General features: G+C 24.6%; 1 protein-coding gene across 2 annotated transcripts in view; it reads left to right on the plus strand.

The window, feature by feature from the left end:
* The window catches only part of LOC129612598 (transcription factor collier), a 121,726-nt gene that overhangs the window by 57,614 nt on the left and 39,922 nt on the right, over nt 1–24,190 (plus strand). For both annotated transcript variants that reach the window (XM_055526288.1, XM_055526289.1), the window contains exons 5-6: nt 1,066–1,139; nt 7,011–7,079. In XM_055526288.1, the coding sequence (XP_055382263.1) occupies nt 1,066–1,139; nt 7,011–7,079 (143 nt within the window). The remainder of the gene's footprint in view (nt 1–1,065; nt 1,140–7,010; nt 7,080–24,190) is intronic.

A 24,190-nucleotide genomic window follows, 5' to 3' on the forward strand; every position in this document is an offset into this window, starting at 1 on the left:
AAGGGAAAGTTATTTTGCGTAAATATGAAAAAAAACACAATATAAAAAAAACAATGTCAAAAATAATAGAAATGACAACTTTGGGAACTGACACTGACACTGAGAATTAAAGCATCATATACCGAAAAATAACGATAATAGGATTATATTGACTTTCTTAATGAAATTTTTCTTATTACTTTTCAATTAATGTAGTTTTTAATATTCTAGTGTTATCGTTACATTGGTACTTCTGTTTCAACTGATTTTGACATTTGAATTTATTTAAAAATGTCAACGTATTTCAAAATATTTTGTATAAAAAATTCAGTTATAATGGCAATACTTTTATGGCATTTCACTAATACAAGTGCGATAATATGGCTGTACTCAACTTTAATGGCCTCTAATGTCAAAAGCTTATAATATTTCCGTAACATATTGATAATATTAATGATTTACATAAATGTCATCGACAAATATTGATTCTAAATCCAAAAATTTACATATGAAATTTATATAAACTGTCAACAATGTCATAAATAATGCAATAAAAGTCAAACCAATTCTATAACACCATCCTATGAAAAAATTGTAGACGCATTATTAAAAATGTACAGGTGATTCGCTGGTACATTTATCAAAAATTTTAATGCCGAATACTAAAAATGAAGAAAAACAAAGTAGTAACTGTACTCGTGTATGAAAAATGAAATGTACTTGTATTGTTATCCTTTTCTTTTTATTATTTTATTATTATTTACTTAATTTTTTTATTGTCCATTTAAGTTGAGAAGTTTTTCATTTAAATATTTGATGATTTACTTGAACGAACAGTGAACATATTGCGGCAGAAAATTTTCATGCCAAAGAAATTTTTTTTATGTTTTGTTGCCTTTATTGTTCATATGAAATTTTTCTATTTAATTAATAAATTTAAAATTTTTAATAAAATTTTTAAAATATTAATTTTATTAAAAATATGAAGAATTTGTAAAATAACAATTGCACACAAACATATTATATATTATAAGACAACAAATATTATTTATTAATTTTTGATTTTATTTTAAATTTTGCTTTTAGGCAATCATCTATGAAGGGCAAGATAAAAATCCAGAAATGTGTAGAGTTTTATTAACTCATGAAGTGATGTGCAGGTGAGTAAATTTTAAATTTTATAAAAGTTATATTAATATTCACTTTCAAAATTTCTATTTTACATTTTTGAAACAAGCTAGGTGAAATTGTGTTCAAAACTCTTTAATTGACTTTCACATGTCTTAAGATTAAAATATTCGACTAGATTTTTGATTTTTCTAAAGCAAAATATATTTTGATCAAGAAATTCCACTGCTATTTCTTCTAAACTACTTTTTAGGAACAGATTTTTAAATTTAATCTACATGAATATTAAAAAAAAATTATACCACAAAATTACAAACGCATATTCTGTGCGCATGTATACTTCGAGTTCCTAGACCCTTTCTACAAACATATACTACGAGACATACTACGAGTTCCTAGACCCTACGAACATAAGACTGAAATTTTTTATGAGATTTTTTAAAATATAAAATGTTCCTTGGAATCCTTATTTATTTGAATTTTATCAGGTTTCGATATTTAAAATTTAATTATTCAATTACACAATATGATAATAAAGTAGCTGTGTGATTTTTATACAGTACTAACTCACAAAGTACATTAATTAAAAATTCCCCTAAAAGTATGCAATATTTAAATATTACCAAAAAGAGGAAAGTATAATGATATTAGTTACACTAACTATTAATAATCTAATTTTATAAAGCAATTAAAAAACCAAAAATCCAAGACTTTTAAATACCCTTAACTTTTATATTTCATTATAATTTTTCATTGTTAACGAAATACCGAAAAGAAAACCACTACAAAAACCAAAAATTATAAAAGAAAAAACTAGGAATCGAAAAAACAAAAAAGAAAACCAAAACAAAATGTTCAAAATTCCAATTTAATCCAATTAATCCGAATGTTTTTATTTACTCTTAAAATGTTTTTTTAATTATTCGATTCCTTCATCTTATATATAATGAAATGTCTTTTATATTTTGTTATATGTACAACATATATACACAAATATATGTGCATATTTTTACATGAGGAAAAAAGTAACAGTCAACATCCTTGTTGACCATTATTAAGTTGTGTAAGTTGACCATAATATTTATCCTTTATGTTATACTCCATTCTTACACAAGTTTATCTTTCTATATAGTTTACATCTTACATTTAGTTTTGATATACATATTTACATAAAACTTTGTTATTCATAGATATATGAGTATGTTCTTATATTAAGCTTACAGGACTCCGATATATATTATTTTTGTGTATGACAATTTGTGTAAAGGACTTATTAAAGAATATTGTACATATGTTTGTATATCCATATAAGCATAAGAAGTTCCATTCATTATTATTGGTCTTAATTGATCGAATAAACGCTTAGAATTACAAAATAGGATTAAAATCGATTTAATAGGAATAACAGTAAAATAAAAAAGAAAATAAGTAGGTATTTTGTTGGAGAAGACAAAGTTTTCTTAATTTTATTTTCTTTTCGTTTTTTAATTGTGATCGTTCTTCTTATCTACAATATAAGTTTCCTTTTAAATTTATTTTAAGTGAAATTATTTGCCGACATTTTAATTTTATTACTAATATATTAATAAATAATATGTAATTACATATAACATTAATTTGGAATAATTTTTTTCAAAAAGAAAAATAAAAGGACAATCAATTGCGTTGATTTTTAAGAGCATGAATGGCTGCGGCAACGGAAAATTTGCATACAAATAAGAGTATAATTAAAAAATTTATCCCATGTTCACGGAGTGGAAGGGCTACAATGTTGTTATCAGAGTTATATTAGGAAATTATTGTAGCTTTAGTTTTGTTGCTGCTATTGTCCACTAGGATGCTGACATAATTTTGTTTGCTACTATTTTCTATGCTTGAAATATGGTATTCAATATGAATTCAGACAAGTATTTAAGTAAATTGTGAACTTCCCACATTTTTAGAAACTAGAACGCTGCATACTTATTTTATTTCAATTATTTATTTTTTTATTTAAAATAAATTTTATTACTTTATTAAAATCATCACAAACAATCTTTTCTTTGGGAATTTTTTTCAAAAAACTTGAAATTCTTGCATATGGCAAGTGCATTGCAGTTTTCTTCTTTGATTTACGAAAAATAAATTTTCTTTTAAAATAAAAAAGCATGAATGAAAAACGAAATATATTTAAAAATATTCATAAAAAAATTTTATGAAATCCTTTGCCATTTAAATTTATACACACTATCACACTTACATTCATACTTATGTGCGTAATATTTTATTTTTATAAAAACACTGTAACACCCTTATTATCCATTTTCTTCCATTTTTTTTTAAATTTTTTTCGTTCTATTTTAATTTTATGTTTGTTTTTAGTTCATAGATTTTTATATCAGTAATTGGAACGAGGACAACACTAAAAATTTTTTTTTTATCAAAAACCAAATAAAATTATTTGCCAAAAAATGACAAAAGAAAAACGACAAAAAGAATTTATATAACAATGAAAGAACTTTGCAGTAAAGAAGAAAAAAATAACTGTAATATTGAATAACAATATAGTGTAGTAAATACAGACATGGAAAAAAATTAAATTTTTAAGTGGTATTTCATTTAACGGTAGTTGATCTGTCTATGTGACAGTAAGCCTGGCTCAAATTTATAAATAGAAAAGTGCAAAGAGAAATCTAAGCGTTCAGTATTCCATAAAATTCGTCACATTTCGTAAAAGTTCGTAAAATGTTCGTAAGCATAATCATACTTTTCCTAGTACATTTTGGTTCATTAATATTTTATGTCATAACTGTCATTTATGTGGCAGATTAAAGGGTTAAGATGAAACTTCTTAGATGATACCCTAGTATTAAAAAATTTCATAAAAATCAACTTAAACAATTTGATCCATTTTTCTTTTGTTATACAAAACAATTGATATTTCTACCAAATTACAATTCCTTTAAATATTTACTACATAATTTATAGAGTTATAGGGGAATTTAATATTTTAATAATGGCTCACAATTTTTCATTTGCCAACCATCCGAATTGAAAAAAAAATCCCATTTTTATAAATTTTAAAAATCAAAGAAGAACGCCAAATTGTTATTTTTTGAAGAATGGAGGATATTATGAATAAAATTGCATGTGGTGAATTAAGTGGGTATGGCGAAAAAAAAATTGAATGCGGTGAAGACAACTGAATATGGTAATTAAATGGGAAAGTGGCGAAAGTTCTGCAGAAAGTTTAATTTGACGAAGTATGAGGTAAATATAATTAAAAAAATGGGAATATGGTGAAAAAGGTGAACAAGGTGAATAAAAACTAAATAAAAAAATTTGAAGTTGAACCTACTCGACTTATTTGAAAATCATTTCGTTTTTCATATTTTTTTAAAGAATCGACTTTTATATGATCTAATAATTTGTCCAGTTTTTAGTTTTGTCCAGTAAACGATATATTCGTTTAAATATACAAAAATGTTCGTATATATAACATAGATGAGATTTTATATTTTATATATATACTTATATACATTACCTTAAATAAATATTTTTGAAAAAAAAAAAATGAGGGAGTTATTCACCCTCGTCACAATGAGGTATCCTTAACATATAATAAATATATATAAACAAATAATTGTATTATACCTATATATATTAGTTTTATTATATATATACATTTTAGTGAAACGCATTAAAGAATATTGACTTTTTCTCTAACTTCTTAACAATATTACAATATTATTCTTAAAAATATAAATATAGTATACACTCGAATTATATATATAGACGACTAAATGTTATATACGCCAAAAAAAATATCTGAATTTTTCTTTTATTGTTATATGTATTTCTACATGCACTTATATATTATTACATATATTATTTTTTTTTATTTTCATATATACATAAACAAAATATGATTGTATAATAAGAGGGTTTCCAAATTTTTCTTTAACGATATCCATATCACTGTTATATAAAATGTATAAAAAGTATATGTATATTGATATCCATATGATATTGTAGGTATGTCAATATGTATAACTGTCAAAAAATATATAATTTGAGTATATGGTATTGTGTATACAAAGTGTTAGGTATTAATCGTACGTAGCCATATCGTCATTGTTGTCGTTGTCGTTCATTGCCTTATAATATACATTTTAGATTGTTATACAATATATATTATATGTATATTATAATATATGATATACAAAATATTTAAGTATTTACAAACATCCAGAATAAAGGAATATAATCAGACTATAAAGGATGAATTTCTTAAAAAAAAAAAAACTTTATTTTTGTCTTATGCAGAATTCCCTTTTCTTTTAATAGTTTTCTTTTTTCAATTTTTGGTCACATATATAAAAATGTTGAGTCCTTAAAAAATATAAACGCTGTCATATAGATTTTATTATAAATGTGCTTATATATACATATATATATATATATATAACATATTTTAATGTCTAAATATGTTATATATAGGCAATACACAGGGTGCCTGAGAACCGATGTCCTCCCAAAACATTCTAATTAATAGAAAGGAAACAATTAATAGTGGAATTATGTTTTATATAGCGCTTACTGATCAGAATCAAGTTTTCTTTCTTATACGAAAAAACTATTGCAATGAAAATCAAAGTCACAAATTTCAGGAATTTAGTTCGAACTATCCATTATTAAATTATAAAAATAAATTGAAAACTATAGAGGTCTAGGCTTCATTTTAATTCTAATTGTATGGCAAATCTCTCAGGTATAGTAAGAGTCTAAATGAAACGAAAATCTGTGATCAAATTCTATCATCCATAATTTTAGAGTACTACCGAGTCTCTGATACCCTGCATACATGTACATCTTCTGTAAAGGACATAAAATTCACATGTACATTTTATATATTAAACGTGCTTGTTATTCATTTTTTACCATTTCTTATACTTTATAAAATTTTCGTTATTTATAAATTATTTTTGTCTCTTGTTAAAGATTTTTTCCTCAATGAAATGAAAACTTTTTTTCTTACATATTTTTTAATACATATATATATATATATATATATTTAGTGCATACATGTGTATACTTTTATTAATATGTCGGCCGAAGATCCTTTAAAAATTGGAAGAGAAGAAAACAAATCCTTCATTTTTTTTTCTTATTTAATTCTTATTTTTCTTAATGTTCTTATTGTTTGGTTCTGAGATTCCAGTCAAAGGACTATATAAAAAAAATATACATAAAGAAAAATGTTGCGTATTATATGCCTACGTGTGTGTGCGAGTACATTTTTATTTTACAAAAAGGATATAAATAAAAGAAATAATATTAATAATGGCGATGGTCATTTATTTTTTATATTGTATGGACATATAGACTCGTATTATTATTGTGTTCCTACACCAAGATATATTTCTGAAATTTTTTGAGGGTTAAAAAATATATTTGTTATATTATGTGTATGTATAGTTGAATGTTTCTTTAGTAGATTATCCGTAGGCAAATATATGAAAATTTAATAAATTTGTTTTTATAACTTTAATCTGAAAATTAAATTTAAATCTGTACGTAATAGTGATTTGGTCGATTATTATTTGTACAGGTACTTGGCATTTAACTTATTTGTTTACAGTGCGAGGGGCCAAATTATTCAATTGTCCGAAAATTCAAAAAACATCTTCCTTTCTAGAATAAAAACATAAACATTAGTATTATTAGAATAAATCTGAAATTTTACGAAATATTATTTTCCAGCCACCTATTTCTCTTGTACTACAAGTAGCTATATATAAGCTTCATAAAGAAATTATTACCGACAGTTCATTGATTTAGGAATATTTCAATTTTTCAGATAATTTTTAAACAATATTTTAATACTTTGCCACTATAATAATTTTACAATTATTTTTTTATAGTCGATGTTGTGATAAAAAAAGCTGTGGTAACCGAAATGAAACTCCCTCAGATCCTGTCATCATCGATCGGTAAGTAAATAAATTTTTGTTGTTAATTTAAAATTAAATTTTTATATTCTACCTAAGTGCGACAAGTTAATGAGAAAAATATTGGTAAAAGTACAGTTATTAATTCTTAAATAATTAAGATAAGATGTGAATTATGTTGAACTTTGAAATGAATGCAAAATGTGTTATAAAAATTGTCCATGTGTTACAAAAATTGTCCATTTATTCTCTAAGTATAGGAATAACTCAAAAGGTTTCCGGATGCGTGAACTGGTCTTATACAATCGCCCATGTAAAAAACACAGATTTTTCAAATCTAGCCGGGAGACTTGTAATAATTATCGCGCCGGAAATTAAATCAGTCGAAAGAAATATATTCAACACGTTCTCTTTTGAATTCCTTTTTGGAGCCTGAATCTTAACAAAGCTGCTTTCTAAAGATCTCGCAGTTATAGATCTCAGTAATAAATCTCGCCGAATTTTACAACTTACCCTGTATAACAACAATCACCGGCTTTCAATTTTTTCCAAAATATTATTGTTGATACCAGGTGATCCAAGCTGGTTTTATATTTTTATACATAGATGAAATAATTACCATATAGAAATTTCTCGACAGTTTAATAAAAGAAAAGAAGACAGTCTTCTCTTTTCTGTCTGTTGTCTGTTTAGCCACAATTAGTATAATTATATAATAATATGATAAAAATAACATTTTACTCTTTATTAAATGAAAAACAATTATAATTATTTATACAATTTTATCTCATTATCAATAATTTTCAAACTCATATACGAAATAAATAATTTTTTTTAAAATTATTAATATTTTCTGTCTACATTATATATCATATACATATATGTATAAATATTATATAGGATTCTATTTTTTAATTCAATTATACAAAATGCTCAGTCGTTATCCTTATATACCAATGTCCAGAAGTACGTGTACATAATATGTCCACTTTTAATAACATAACATTTAAAATTTCATTATCTAAAAATATTTTTAAATATTTTTTTTTGTATAACTTTTCTAAAAATATTCTTTTAATATCAGTAAAGCCTTTAAAAAACTTTATCGAGGTAAATTTTAATTATTGATAAACAATAATTATTGCATGCAATAAAATTCATTAATTTATTTTATGAAACACAATTGTCGTAATAAAATCATTATAATAAATAAAATACAAAAATAATCATAATTGTAATTACAATAATTTTTATCACTATTAATATTAAAACATATGTTATTTTTTATTAAAAAAAAACACCCTCTATTATATTCATAATGCAACGATATAAAACATAAATTGTATGTGTATGTATATGTATATGGAATTATTAATCTAAAACAGAATCCGCGAAATTAGCTATAATGAAAATCACATGTACCTATATAAAATAAAAGTACATAGGTCATATAATAAAATTACGATAAGTGCATGAAAACTGGCCTCAACTCTTTCTAAAAACAATTATAAAGCCCCTTAATATAATTTTGATTTGTTTTTTGCAGAACTCTTCCATACAATCAAATTCACTGTCCAACGTTATACGATACGTTAATTACCCTTTTTTTGTACAAAAATAAAATTAAAAAAAAAAAAGCAAAACCACAAGTTTATTATAACATTAATAAACTAAAATTTGAATATAAAATTATAATTTTCAATAATCACACATGTTCCAGCAATTCCAACAAATTTTATTAAAATATGTATTTTAATTTTTATCTTTATTTTATAATCAACCATGAAATATGCCTTCATAAATGATAATTCTACGACTATAATTCGGGCTGTATGCATTTTTATATATGTCAGAGCGGCACAGTGTTGTTCCCTTCAAATCTTCTCCCCCATAACTTTCTCTTTCCTTTTTTCGTGAATTCGAAATTTTTTGCAGTAAAGTGTACAAAAAGGCCCATTTGCTCTAATATAATTAAAATAGTTAGCTTCGAAATTTTTGATTTAATTTTCAGAAATTTTTAAAATTAAAATAAAATTTTTAATTGTCATAAATAGCAAAGAAATTTTTCTCGTTGAATATTTTAAATAAAATTCTAATAAAAATTTTAAATAATCAAATTGGATGAGGAAGATCTAGCTGTAAATATTTGGCATTCGCTCATTAATGTGTTCAACATCAAGTATAGCAATAGGAATAGTGATTGAATCGAACGTACATATGTACATACATACATACATACATACAAAGGAATTTAAATTCAATATTATTTGATGATTGTTGGTGATTAAACCTAAGGCTGATTTATTGAAAATGATTATCACGTTCACATGTATCCATGTGTACAATTAAAAATCAAAATGGAAAATGGAAAATAAAAAATTTGAAATTGAAGAAAAAAATATGTATGCACCTAAAATGAGCTGAAAAGTGGGATTTATTGTATGTAAATGCGTAAGGTAAATAGATTTGAAAATATATTTATTGAAAAAGTTGTTAACCCGTACAACTACAGTATAAAATAACTGAAATAAAGGAAAGGGATGGTATGCCTCCCTTTCCTTGCGAATGAGAATCCTATATTTCGTTGGTAGTGTGCTAAGATCTCCTCACAGTTTCGTTGCAGAATCTACAAGATCATATATTCTATAAGTTTTTAGTATTCTAACAAAAAATCGGTTAATTCTCATCTGACTGACCGATGTATTCGCACCCATTCGTTTCCTTTTGTGGAACTATCAAATAATTTGAAGTTCACTTTTATTTATTTTTTGTTTATTCCACAAGATCATATTCGAATTTAGCAACTGGCATAAAGTGACCGTACTACATATAAGTAATTACAAAATTTTTTAAAATTAAATTCAATCTTTTGACAAATCATTTGATTTACTTCAATCTTCATAATTAAATGAGCATATGCACACATGTACTATAGTCCATGCATTCGTATATATGCAATGATTTAATTGAAGAAATTATGCTTTAAATAAAATTTCGCTAAATATAATTCAGAGTATAAATAAATCAATTACAGGAAAGAATATGAAAATTGAAATATTATTCTTTTAATGATTATATAATATTATTATTATGCACAAAATACCATGCATTCATATAAAATTCTAGATTTATAATAATATTATTGAATTCATAAAAAATATCTCTCGTACGCTTCATTTAATTCAATACAACTATACATATTCATAAAGTGCATAAAATTAAAATATAATTTGGAAAATAAAAAGTACACGGTTTCATTTGTATGTATATACGTATGTACTGAATTATTCTATATTATATTGTCCGAAAAAAACGACTTATAAAGGTACAAATTGTGCACAAAAAAAAATTCTTTATGCTGTATAGGTACCTATAATTTTATTTGCACTTAATATAGAAACAGATATTACCAATTTAAATACATACATATATATATATAGAAACGGGTTCTTGTATATTAAATAACACTTACATTTTCCCACTTATAATGTACATTTTATATTTATAATTCACTATACTTAATATATTATATACTTCAATGAAATAACATCACTTACATAATTATACAATAAGAGTATACCGTTATAAATATTACACGCATAATAGAGCAAATATGTAAATAATATTGCTGCATAGCACGTTTTTTCTCTAAACCACATTTCATTAGTTTAGATTGTACAAATTATTTTTTTAATATTTCATATTTGAGAAATTAAAGCCATGCACCAACACTATGTGCATGTACGTACAAATTTTATTCACAAAATTCCACCAACATTTTATTATTATATTTTTTAATAAGAATGGTTATTACTCCCTCTTACACCATACACTAATATTAAAGAATTTGTTAGAAAGAGATAAAAATAATATTAATCAATTTTGCAACATTATGTTACTGCCTTTTTTTTTTTTTGCTTGTTTTTCTTTTTCTATACTTGTTTCAAATAGTAAAACAAAAAAAAAAAATAATAGCAACATTAAAAATACGATGAAATTGAATTCATGTTTATAAAAGTAACTAGGCATATCATAATGGTAACAGTCATCTTTATTCATACAATTTAACGAATATTTTCCCATATATACGTTATATTGTGCATACACTCGTATACAAAAAATTATGCCGCCTATGCAATACTTGAATATTTGATCAAAAAAAAAAAGAAAAAAAAGGCATTTTGTTATACAAATTGCAACTCAATTAGCCTTATAACGTCAAATGAGTTAAATTTAAATAAAACATGACTATATATAGAACAAGTTATAATTTTCTGTACAGTTATTTTTGTTATATATATTGATATAAAATGGTATTTTATTGAATTTATAAATGCATACCAATAGAAATGTTAAATATAGTATACAAGATGTCTCAGTTAAATATAACACGAAAAATTATTACGCAAAATCATGGGATTAGAATTTGAAGTTATAAATACTGATATACTCGTATATGTACTTCTGAACGACTACTACCAATACGGTCATGAAATGCTCTAAATTTAAATTTGAAAAATTAAGTTTGTAACAATTAGCTCAAGTGCAATAATATGTGCTTGTGGAGATTTTAAACATTAAAAATAAAAAAAATTACTTATCAATAGGAGCTCCCAAATATAATATACTAGTAGTCTACACTATAGAATAGAAAATAAGGGAATTGCAATATTCGTAGAAGGCAATAGGACTTGTAGATTCTGAGTTTTTTTGTAAGAAAGTCAAGTTTACGTTTAGTTATGTTTTTTAAAAGGTACTTTAAGTTCAGGCTAATGTTTGCTCAATTTAAAACTTAGACTTGTTTCTTATTCTTTGCTACTGAATTTCTATAAGCCGATAGCATTTTGTTCATTTTTCTGGTTATGAGATCCTTATAAGCTTCTCAAATTGGATGCCTATTCTGTTTTAAATTTTGTAACCTTTCCAAAAGAAAATATTTCAGTATATGTATTCATTGTATTGTGGTATTCTCTGTGTTTATTTATTTATTCAACGATTATAATTCGTATATAGAGGAAACTGAAAACATTTTAACAAAATTATATTCAATTATATTTTTGTTCAGAATACACTCTACTTTAAAATTCCACCCTTAATAAATAAATTTTATATTTTTGCGTCTATATTTTTGGCATGCTTTACTGTAATTACCATAATTCAATTGACACGTGTCAATATTGTAACAACAGAAACAATATTGTAGTAACATTGATTCTAATACTACCATGTAAAAGACTACTTCGTCGACTATAACTGAATTCAATATTCTGTATATAAAAACTTCTGTGACAATAAAATGTTACAAGATTAACAAAATAATATTACTAAAATGAAATAGAGTATTTGAACTCAAAATGAGAAAGAAAACTGAAAATAAAACCCGAAAAGAAAAGAATTCATAATTTTTTTTTTTATTTTTTTGCATCCTCGACGTATCCTTTTTGTAATATTTAAATAAATTGAAATTGTTTTGGCTTTTTTCTTCTTTTATTTGCTTTTATGCATAGTCTTTCGCCTTCTTATCTTTGTGTACTTGCTTTTTACATTTGAATATTTTTATTCTCATATTCTCATTTTAATTTTGATCAATATCGATTTTTTTTTGAAACACGAGACAAGATAAGAAAAAAAAATTTACAAGAAAATATTAAGAAAACATTGACATAGTAAAATGTCAATCATAGAACAGATTAAAACTAAAATATATTAAATATTTTGAATTTTTCAATGTAAATCATACAAGAATTTAACAAAAGAAAAAAATAGTTTGTCAGGGAATGTACAGCACTCTGTTGAAGAGATATTAGAACTGGAAAAGGGGTTATAGAAGGGGTATTTCTTAATTAATAGAAAGAGCAGCACAGAGAGAGAGAGAACTAAAGGGACGCCGCGTAAACGACCTTTGCAATGGCCGTTTTGATGAACAGCAGAAGTGGGTGGCAGGAGTGAATCTCCCTTTACAAAGGATGTTCATTCTCGCTTTATAAAGCAAAATGGTGAATTCTAGAGGTCGCATTTCTGATGTTACCAATGTGAAAGGTACATACTGCGCAGTAACATCAACATAAATTTAATTTTTTATTTAATTCGAAAGATTGTTTTTCTAGAAGATACCTTGATTCATTGTCAATGAAAAGAAAAGCTTGTAAGACGACGATAGAGTTTGGTAACTGTTACATAGAGAAAGAAACATCCTTATTTATCATACTTAGAACCATATATTGGAATACGATAGCCATGTTTGGGTGCCTTACCGTGTCACACATATTTCTAGGATAGAGCCCATTTAGGAGAGGTTTCCCCTTTGACATTATGAGTTAAAATTGTCCTGATCTTTTCAGATTTCTATGTTATGAAGGTAATGTATTATTGGCAGACTTGAAAATCTTTCGACTTGCTCTCTAGCAGGGTATAATCACTGATACAGTTTTAATCCATTAACTTATGTTGAGGAATGTTTGTTTAGCTTTCTTGTTTAATAGGTACAATTTCCAAATTATTCGGTAGTACTTCTGAATTTACGTCAACCCAATACGGATTATAGTAAGAATTAGCCTATTACTAGAATGTTGCGTCTTGCCAATTCTAATTCAGGTTATTTGAATATTAGTTGATCTAGGATTTTATATTATGAAAGTATTTTGAATTGTAACACAATCTCTTCTTTGATTTTTTCAAGTCTTCACAATTTTTATAAGTTATTCAATAAGTATGCGACATGTTGTTGTTTTACCTTTGACACAATTTCATTTCAACTTTTGTCCTCCTCTTTAAACTCCTATACACTGTTATATTAATATATCAAACAATATAAATTTATATTATACTAAAACGTGATTAACCAATATATAACCACAGCTTATTAAAAAAATTTATATACTGCATTATACGCTCTTTTGTTTTAAATTTTTTTTTCAAAATGTGAGCTCTCCTATATGGTTAAAACTTGATTTAGATGGTTTCTTATTAACGCTTTTAAATTAAAAATATAAATCATTTATTTTAAAAGAAAAACGTTTTAAATTAATATTCATTGCATTGCTTTTAAATTCTCGCATTTTTTTTTTGTTTCTCTCTTTTTATTCTTTACTATGGTTGGTTTTTTTTTTTCGTTTTTCTTGTCCCTCATTTTAAAAGAATAAAATACCAATTATTTTTAACAGTTTTTTATTTTTTGTCCTCTTTCTTTCTCTTTATTAATTTATTTTGTAATTCTTTATTTGTTTTTGTAATTTAATTGTAATCCTTAAAGATTAATCTATATATATATGATTTCTTTTTATTATACGTAAATTTATAATACATGGGAGATTGTTTTTTTCTTTATTAAATCCATAATTGAGTATTATTAACCAAATTAATGTTATTACAATTTTATTTAATTTCAACTCTTTTTTTTTCGTTAAGAAATTCGGTTTTTCTCTCAACACTATCTAGATGAACAAAAATTTATAACTCCCCAACGCTTAAAATTTTTTTTAAGAAAAAAAAAACAAGAAAAATGTAATGATAATAACAAAATCTACTTATTAGCTTCCTAGCACTTTCAATTCGACCAAAAACCAAGAGAACAAAAAAATAGTATAACAAAACAATATTACATTAAAAAATAAATAAATAAAACAAACTATTAAAAAAAAACAACTTAAAACGGCAAAACAAAGTATAAAATACAAGAATAAAAAATGTCAAATAAATAAATAAATAATATTGAAACAACACATAAAACGCTCTTTATAAAAAGTAGCGTTCAATAAATAACACGACAAGATAAATCTTTTTAAAGCTATACCCATAGTAAAACAGTAAACAAAACAATCAATATCAATTGCATCTAATCAATATCATTGCATCTTCATCGCATAGTTAAAAATGTGCAAAGAAAAAAATCTTCAACCAAATAAAAACAGCAACAACAAAAAAATAAGAATTAAATATAAAAACAATTGTAAAAGAAATTGATCAGCAATCTGCCGCTATCATGGAGGTCCTTGTCATCAAATCACTTACCCGTAGCACAAGTCATAATACGGTTTTAAGTTTAACGACTTGTGCTCATCATCATCATTTTCAATCAAATCAAATCAAATCCAATCCAATCCGTAAATATAAAAAATATACACACCCATACTTACCTATATATATATATAGCTTATTTATTATGTTATACTAAATTTATATTTAGTTATACTTGTATATTAGGTATACAATGTATGGAATGTATATACACTCTTCATCTATCTATCAATCATTTACAGCAGCTAATCAACATCATTATTATTATTATTATTATTATTATAATCAACATTATCGTCATTGTTATCAACATTTTTTTTTTCTTGTATTATTTTAAAGATTTTTGCGGATTATTTTATTTAATATATATATATATATACATGATAATATAAAATATATATGTTTATTGTTAAAATGTTCAATAGTGGCGCATCCGAAGTTAAATTTACTGTGATATCATATAATAACAAGAAATTTGAAAAGTAAAAAGTCAAAAATATCAAAATACTTACAAATAACATTAAAAAACTATTGAACTCACATGTATATGCACCTCAATAAATACGAGTATACATAAATGCTACTGTATATGCTCAAAGATTACCTATATAATATCGTATATTTAACATTTCGAATTTTTGTACATCACATTATTTTTATTGTTGTAAATTGTTATTATTGTGACGATCGCAATGCGATAATGTACACAAAATATTGATGATGTTCTTCTTCTCTGATGATGAACTATACAAAAAAAAATCTACAAAAAAAAAAACTACAACAATTACAATTATCATCTTTTATATTATTATTTTTCTTGCAATTTATAAAACCGATACCGACTTCAACGTATAACAACAATTTTTATTCAACAAGCTGTTCATTTCTAAAACTTTTTGACTTATGTTTTATTGATGAACTCACGTTTTTAACAATTGCAATCGAATCGATCGATCTCATCGCGTAATATTATATATAAACATGTGACATATAGATAACATACATATATATTTCGATATAAAATTATTATATAAATATAATGTTATATTGAAAGTATTAATAATCCAGTTTATAATAGTAAGCAAGAAACAGAGAAATACTGAAAGAAATCTTGAAAAGAAATATTAAGGTAGGCATACATGTTAAACGAATTTGAATCAAACTTTGAAATGTTCGTAATACTATCAAACTAAACTGAAACACATATTCGAACTCTTTTCGTTTTCGTTTTTCAAATATTCTTGAAAAATCTCATCAAAATTTAATTTTATTATAATTTTTGGGGTTCAAACCAAGACCAGCAGCACCAAGCTTTGTATATACAACATTTTAAAATACCAGCTCAAAACATATCATGCTCGAATTGTTTAGCTTTACGATCCGTATATAATTTCGAACATAATATTTCAAATTTGAAACGCAATATTTTTGATATTGCCATTTTTGAAGCATGTTATCCCAATTTTTATCAATTGAACGTAGGATGCAACCATTTCTCGTCTATAAATTTATGTTACTTCCTTAAAACTGTAATTAATACAATTGAATTCTTCTAAGTCGGAATTTTTTAATGAAAGTAAAATTTTTAATACATGAATATTTTCAATACAATATGAAAATGTCTTCCAAATGGAGTAGCAACTTAATTATACTTAATACTGTACTCGCACATGTATAGGCATATTTATAAAAAATCTGTATCGAAGAGAGAATGAATCTTTTTATAGTAGATCAAAGAAAATTTTAAAAGATATAAAAATAATAAATACAGGAATATCATAAAGTCAATGCACAGTTTAATCAGGTAACAAGTAGACGACGACGGACACGATTGTTGTAGACACTTCGGTTTTGTCCTGATTTTTATTTCACTTTTTATTTTATTTTTTTGCTTAAATATATTCCAACACATACATATACACCATATAAACATTTGCACATAAAATAGCATGAAAGATCAACACTAGAGCAGAAAAAAAAAAATCCAAATTTAGGAAATTGTAAAAATCAATCAGAACATCAACAACTTTTATAACAATAAACGTTCTTTCTTATACTTAGTCCAAATGATGGATTGGCGGGCACCTTTTTTTCACTTCTGGTTTTAATTCTTTTCGAATTGAATACAAAATTTATAGTATCTATATATATAGTTGAGTTTAATGCTTGAATTGTTGTTGATAATGAAATCGATAAAAAAAAAATGATGATAGTTGATAATCATAAGTAAAATGATGAGGACATAACAAAAGAATTTTTACGCAATGTTTATGGACCTTATTGAAATTCTTAGATCATGTACAAATGTGGAATTTCTCACAGATTTCAATTTGGAATTTTTTATTTTCTTTATAAAATTTTTATTTTATAGTTTTTTGTTCTTTTGAATTCTGTGGTGGATTTTCATTATTTTACATAGTTTTATGGATTATTATATTAAGTTTAGCATTTTGATTTTATTATTTAGCTATTTTTAAATTTTTATTTTTAACTATAATTGCATAAATTTAGGAGTTTTCTAAAACTGTTTCATTTTAGATTGTTGTAATAGATAAAATGCAAATTTTGTGGTTTCTTCTTTTTTTTTTTTGAACTGCACCATGCATACTGAATTATAAAAAACATGTTATATTTCAATTGTCGGAACAAGATTAAAAATGGTACTTAATTTTTCTATGTTGTTTTATATAAAATCATTTAAGGAGTATTGTTGTAATTAATCATAATGTCATTAATGTTGATGCTATTGACATTCTACATTGCTAATGATGGTATTGTGTAGATATCATGCATTAGAATATGCAATAATTCTCGTTTTAGCATCCGGTCTTCGTAACGTATGTGCTACTCTTATGCTACTCTGAAAAATGGACCGGAAAATTATTCTTTTTATAACATAAATGACATTCTTAATTGCATTGGATTCCGTCAGTGCAAAAATTGATCAGTAATAACTGTATTGCATTGTAACACTGTGATCTTACTATCCTTCGGATTTAAGAAAAAGATTGTTATATTGTGAGATATTACAATTTATGTGTGGAATGGCATGTCATTATTTTCTCATAAAAAAAAATTGCTTAAAAGAATGTTTTTTCAGTCAAATTATTTTTTCTTTATAATAACAGGCTTAATTACTCGCTATCAGACAAATTCAGTAGTTCCAATTATGAAGAAAATTATAGAGAATGTTCCTTAATCCTTTTAACACACAATCCTAAAAAATGAGCAAAATTTTATGCATTCAACTTCAAAAATCTAGTTTTCAAAACTTTTATTTTACAAAAAATACTTTAATTTCAAAAAAATTCTTATTTAGGATTTCACATTTCACCGATGCATATGTGTACCAGTGTTGTGATGATTTACTTGTTACAATTTCTACATTTATATACATATGTATGTATATGCGTATAAATCTGGTCACATAAGATTGTCAGCTTTCAAATCAAAAACCTTAATTTCAATTCCCTTCCTTTCTTTTTTTTTTTTATTTTATGTAAATTAACATGTCCATTTAAATATTAAACACATTTAGATTTAAAGATCCTTTTTCTAAACACAACATAATTCATGTAAATATAGGTGTGTATATGGTTATATATCTGATTATATATAATTATGAGTAATTTAAGTTACAATTTACAAGTCATTCAACTGTCTCATTCAAAAAATATTTGATATAATTTACATATGATGGACAATTATAAGCCATAAATTAACACGCAAATTGACAATTTAATGGTTAATTATTGTATACGTCACAAATATCAAAAAAACATTTTCATATATACTTATATATGAATGTGTAAAGAAGATATTTACTAAAATATTACTTGTTTATTTGATTATATTAAGTTACATATTAAGGGTATTTTAATATTATTAAGGATACAATTTAATAAATTTAATTTAGTCTCTTGAATTCCATTCTACATTTAACATATTACCAAATTTCTGCAATAATTTCAACTGAAATTAAATATTTTTCCTATATATCACATGGCAAAACGAGAAACAAGGAAAAATCAGGATTGCAATAACCCATCCGTCTTAGTACAAACATTTTTACGATAAAGAATTCATCTTATCCCTACTTAAATGCTTTTAGAATGGTAGTCTTTCTATTCAAGAATTGTAATTAGCTTAAGTAAAAGCTGAGGTATGAGAAAATATTTTTTGAAACTAGTGCCCTGCCTTACTATTTATACAATTTTTGCAATTTTTTTTTTCGACTACAAGCTCCATCATTCAGTTAATTTATACGTAAAAAGCTACTTCCAAGAAATCCAAATTATACAAGATTCGATCGATATTTCATCGGAATTATTTTAAAAAAATTGTTTGATTTAGCTTACCCGTCCTTCAGTAATTCGTTCTCAGAATTGAGAAAGACATGATTAGATCAAGTTAACGTGACATTTATTAATACTTTTAAAATATTGATACACACTTAGAAATACTTTTAAAATATTGATACACACGAAGTAATCGTGATTGTGTACACCCCTGCATAATATAAATTAGCATTAATAGATGGGCACATATATGTAATATGAAAATTTAATTAAAATGAAGTAAAAAAATTATTCACAAACCTTAAAATTAAAGGTCATTTTGGATGTTTTTATTTGTTTATTTTTTGGAATAAAATTAAAAATGATTTATTTTAAGACATCTATATTTTGTGATAATTATTGTGCTAGACTAGGTAATGAAATTAATGATATATGCATATACATACTTAAAAAAATTTATTTTAATTTATGCTTAAAATAATGACATATATGTATGTAAAATAAGGATTTATTTTAGGTTTTCAAAGATTCCTTTTTTATCATATAGCAAAAAATTTACATTATCAATATTGTACATTCTCCTTATAATGATGAAGGCCATGTTGGTATACTCTACTCAATTACAGTCATAGACATACCATGTACATATGTATGTATATGTCCATATAGGTATATTATTAAATAGTAACGTCATATTATCGCTCATTTCATTGTAATTGATAAAAATGTAGTTAATTTGCTATTTCCCCATAAACTTTCTTTGCTACATGAATCAAAAGACTTAAATATTAAATTAAATTTATAGCGGAATAAGAAATGTTGTATATTTTTATAGAATTAATATTAACTGCAAATAATATGACAAAAAAAATCTGATGCGATCAGACAATACCCTTGTAATTACCCTAGACCTCAGTAAGCTTTTAGTTAACATATCTAGAAAAATGAATTTAGCTCTTAGTAGCGTAAATTACTCCTCATCAGTTACTTCTGGTAGCAGACAGAACTCGAATATTAAATTTCAACAAATTCTGTTAATTTGTTCCTTAGTTATACTAAAAAATATAAATTGGACATCTAGTTCCGTTTCCTAGTCCTGATATTTCTAAAAATTTTATAATATGTATATTAAATTTCAAAGAAAGCGGTTGAGTATTTCTCTTTCTATAAGCAAAAATGTAATTTTTGCTCACAATAAACGCCAAGTTGGCACCGTATTTCTTCCAAGAGTTAGTTGGTTTCCCGTACTGTCAGATGAAGCTTATACACATAAAATTTCAAGGAAAAACCCTGATTATTCTCTTAAATATAGTCAAAAAGTTAAAATCTGCCCATAGTAAAGCGGAAAAGTACCAGAGAAATGATGTATGCCAAAAATTTATAAAACCGTCTCATTCTTGAAAAAATCTCAGACATAGATTTTCGTAAAAACCGATTCAGCCGAATTTGAGATACTAAACTGCGCAGACAAACATATAAACCAGCAAACCAACAGACGTCTCTTGAAAAATAGAGTAATTACGTTTTTCTAATTTGGGCAAATACATTTTTGCCAAAAACTGGACATGTGAAATTTGGTGCCATCACATCACCTCCCTTATTGTATGTAATGCGGTCGGTAAATGTTTACAAAAATAAAAAGAAGCTGATTTGACCAAAAATTTTAAAATTTTGAGTTTTATTTCTTAAAACAATTCCTCAACAATAATTTCTCATTTTTGCATGAAATCTTATTTTACATTCACAATAGAATGCATATAATTTTCTGCAGTTAATGATAGAATATAATTAATATACAGCAGTATATTGTGCAAGGTGGCCATAATATTGCAAATATTATTTTAAAGTATTTGAATTTTAAAATTTCAAAGGACAAAACAATAAAAATTTTTTTCTAATTACGAGTATATTGTTAAAATTCAAAATGATTCAAACTTATTTCAAATTTTATGCAAGTTATAGGAAGACAATAAGTCGTGTTAAATATAGTAAAAGAAAAATTTGTATTTCTACTTATTTTATTCTTTTTTTTAATTTCATTATTCAAAAGTAAAAAAGAGACAAATAAAATGGAAAGCAAAAAAAAAAAAAATCATCATTATGTTTCCAATATTATCGGCACCATCTATTACCATTTATATAAAAATATTGTGCATTAAACTATGTCAGTTATGTGAAAATCTTTTTATATATATAATATAAATAAATGAGACACGAATATTTTAACTTTGAAGAAAAATGAATGAGGGAAAAAAATAAATAATGATTTTTTTTTTGTCGCTTAAAACTTTTATTATTGCGCGTTCCTATAAACTCATATTGAACTCCAAACGCTTAACAAAATACGTGAAATTATTTTGTGTTTTTTAAAATTTAATATTGACTCGTGTTTATTGTATGCATGTGTGTATTTACGATATACTATAAATATAAATACTATAAATTGAAATTTATAACCTGTACCATAGTACGCATGTGTGTATATATAAAAATGGTACTATTTTTAAATTCTAATTACACATTATGACAATTTTCTCAACATTTGCGGTTATAAGAAACTATCGCAGTGTATCCTTATATTTTCTGCTTCTTTTTTAATATTTTACTAGTAACTTATACTACTAATGAAAAATATAAAATAAGAATATGATCCCTTGTAACTGCACAATTGCCAATTAAAAGATCTGTTTTATAAGATAAAAATAAAAGTTTGAAGTACACTTTTACAATTATTTTCTTTCGATTTTGATTGATCTTTTGCGATCATGAAACGATTGATCATGTAGTTTTAAATTTTTTCTTATTTTTTTTCTCGATTATTATTACATCTTTAATTATATAAGAAGGGATTCAAGAGTTACAAAAAAAAAAACAACAGAGTTATTATAAATTGAAAATCGTTAGGGAATTATGTCGAATTTTGTCTTATTTTGGATTATGATGGGAAAAAAATTTTAATTGCACCACCATAAAAATTTGTTATAATATAAAGTTGTTCAGTAAATTAAAAAACAAGGATACGGACACATATACGCGCATCAAAAGAATTAACAATAAGGTTTTATTTTCCATAAGATTTTTTCAGTAAGCAACCTAATAAATTTACCTTAATTTGGAATTAAATATGAAATTAATTATACAAAAACAAAATTTTATTTTTCATTTCCAATTAATTTAAATATTTTATAAATTATTTCAATTTTAAAAATTTTATATTTTATTAAATTTCTTGAAACAGTTATTATTTCTCCGGAGACTAATTATTGTTTGATAAAAAAGAAAGGAAAATATGATTAAAAAGAGGAAAACTGAAATTGTACAGGTGCCTAAATATTTTCTGTTATAAACTTTACGCTCAATCTTGATAATAACGCGATATTGTATCCGAACATTAACAGATTGTAATTAAACCTTTTAATGTTTATTATTATTTTTTCATATTTTATATTAAATATGAGATTTTTCTTATTATATTACTGGTAACACTTATCTATTTATGCATATGATTACTATGACATTTAGGTTAAAAGAAAATTCATATTATGTTTGTGTGATAACAGTGTGTACTGTTGCCAAAGTTGTCATGACACTAAAATTCACAAAGTCTTTAAGTTTTTCGCAAATTCGCCTAAAGTACCAATTTCTTCTCTGGCAATTATTCATACTTTCAGAACACGCATGAAGGAAAAGTTATTTGTTCCAATCGCATTTAAATATAGGCCTGAGTGTATAAATCTAACAGAAAGACACCAACACTGATGAGAAAGAGATACAAGCCCTTTAAACAATGAAAAAAACTCTGAGTTCTGAAATGTTAACAATATTCATCATATTCTCTCTCGCATAAGTTTTAAAAAAAAAATCCAAATTTGGTTTATCAATCAGTGGCAAATCCTCTTATTTAAAAAGAAAACATGAACCAAAAACTTTATTTTTTTTTAAATTAAATATACAATGACAGCAATGCTTAGTCCGCTTACTATGCCATATTAAACAAATTTTACATATTGCACTATACATTCACAATAAAAATCTGTTATGCAGCTTTAAATAATGGAAAATGTTAATTAGATATACAGATTCACATATAGACAAGACAAAACGAACAATTTCTAAATCTCACTTAGAGACCGTTTTGTACATTAAATGTTTATTTAAATTAGTATTTAAATTAACTAATTACATATAAATTCAATTTAGAATTTCAATAAAAGCCTTCCTTCTTTCTCACAATCTTAATATTTTTCTTTTACAAATTTACTTGCAATACAGTTTTCTCCATTAATGTAACAAAAACAAAAACTCATATACGCTCAAAAAATATATGTACATACAAGCGATGTGTATAACAATCTGTATAACAACTTATGTAGTAATATAACACTATAGTTTATACCACCACCATATAGTTTGTGAACTTGGCGGATCATAACTTTATGTTTTATAAACATTTATGCGCAAAACTAACAAAAATCACTTTGAATTGTTAAGATAATAAATACCAAAAAAGGCGTTTTTTATTGAATTGAAAAAAAAAATATGAAACAATAGACAACAACAATTATAACAACAAAAAAATAGTAATAAATGGGTAGTATAAAATTACTTTGTTAGACGTTAAAAGTCACAATTTTTTAACTATCATTTTTTTTTTTTAAATCAAAGAATAATGAAATGAAAAAAAAATTACAACTGGCTTATTTTACTCCTATTAAATTGTGATTGAAATATATAGAAATTATATGTTAGATAGAGATAGAAATATTCTAAAATAAATATACGTCATTGCCGTCAATGATAGCGAACACATAACATGTGATGATCATTATAAATAGTTAA

Source organism: Condylostylus longicornis, unplaced genomic scaffold, assembly GCF_029603195.1.
Source record: "Condylostylus longicornis isolate FDR11 unplaced genomic scaffold, ASM2960319v2 ptg000075l, whole genome shotgun sequence".
Classification (NCBI taxonomy): domain Eukaryota; kingdom Metazoa; phylum Arthropoda; class Insecta; order Diptera; family Dolichopodidae; genus Condylostylus; species Condylostylus longicornis.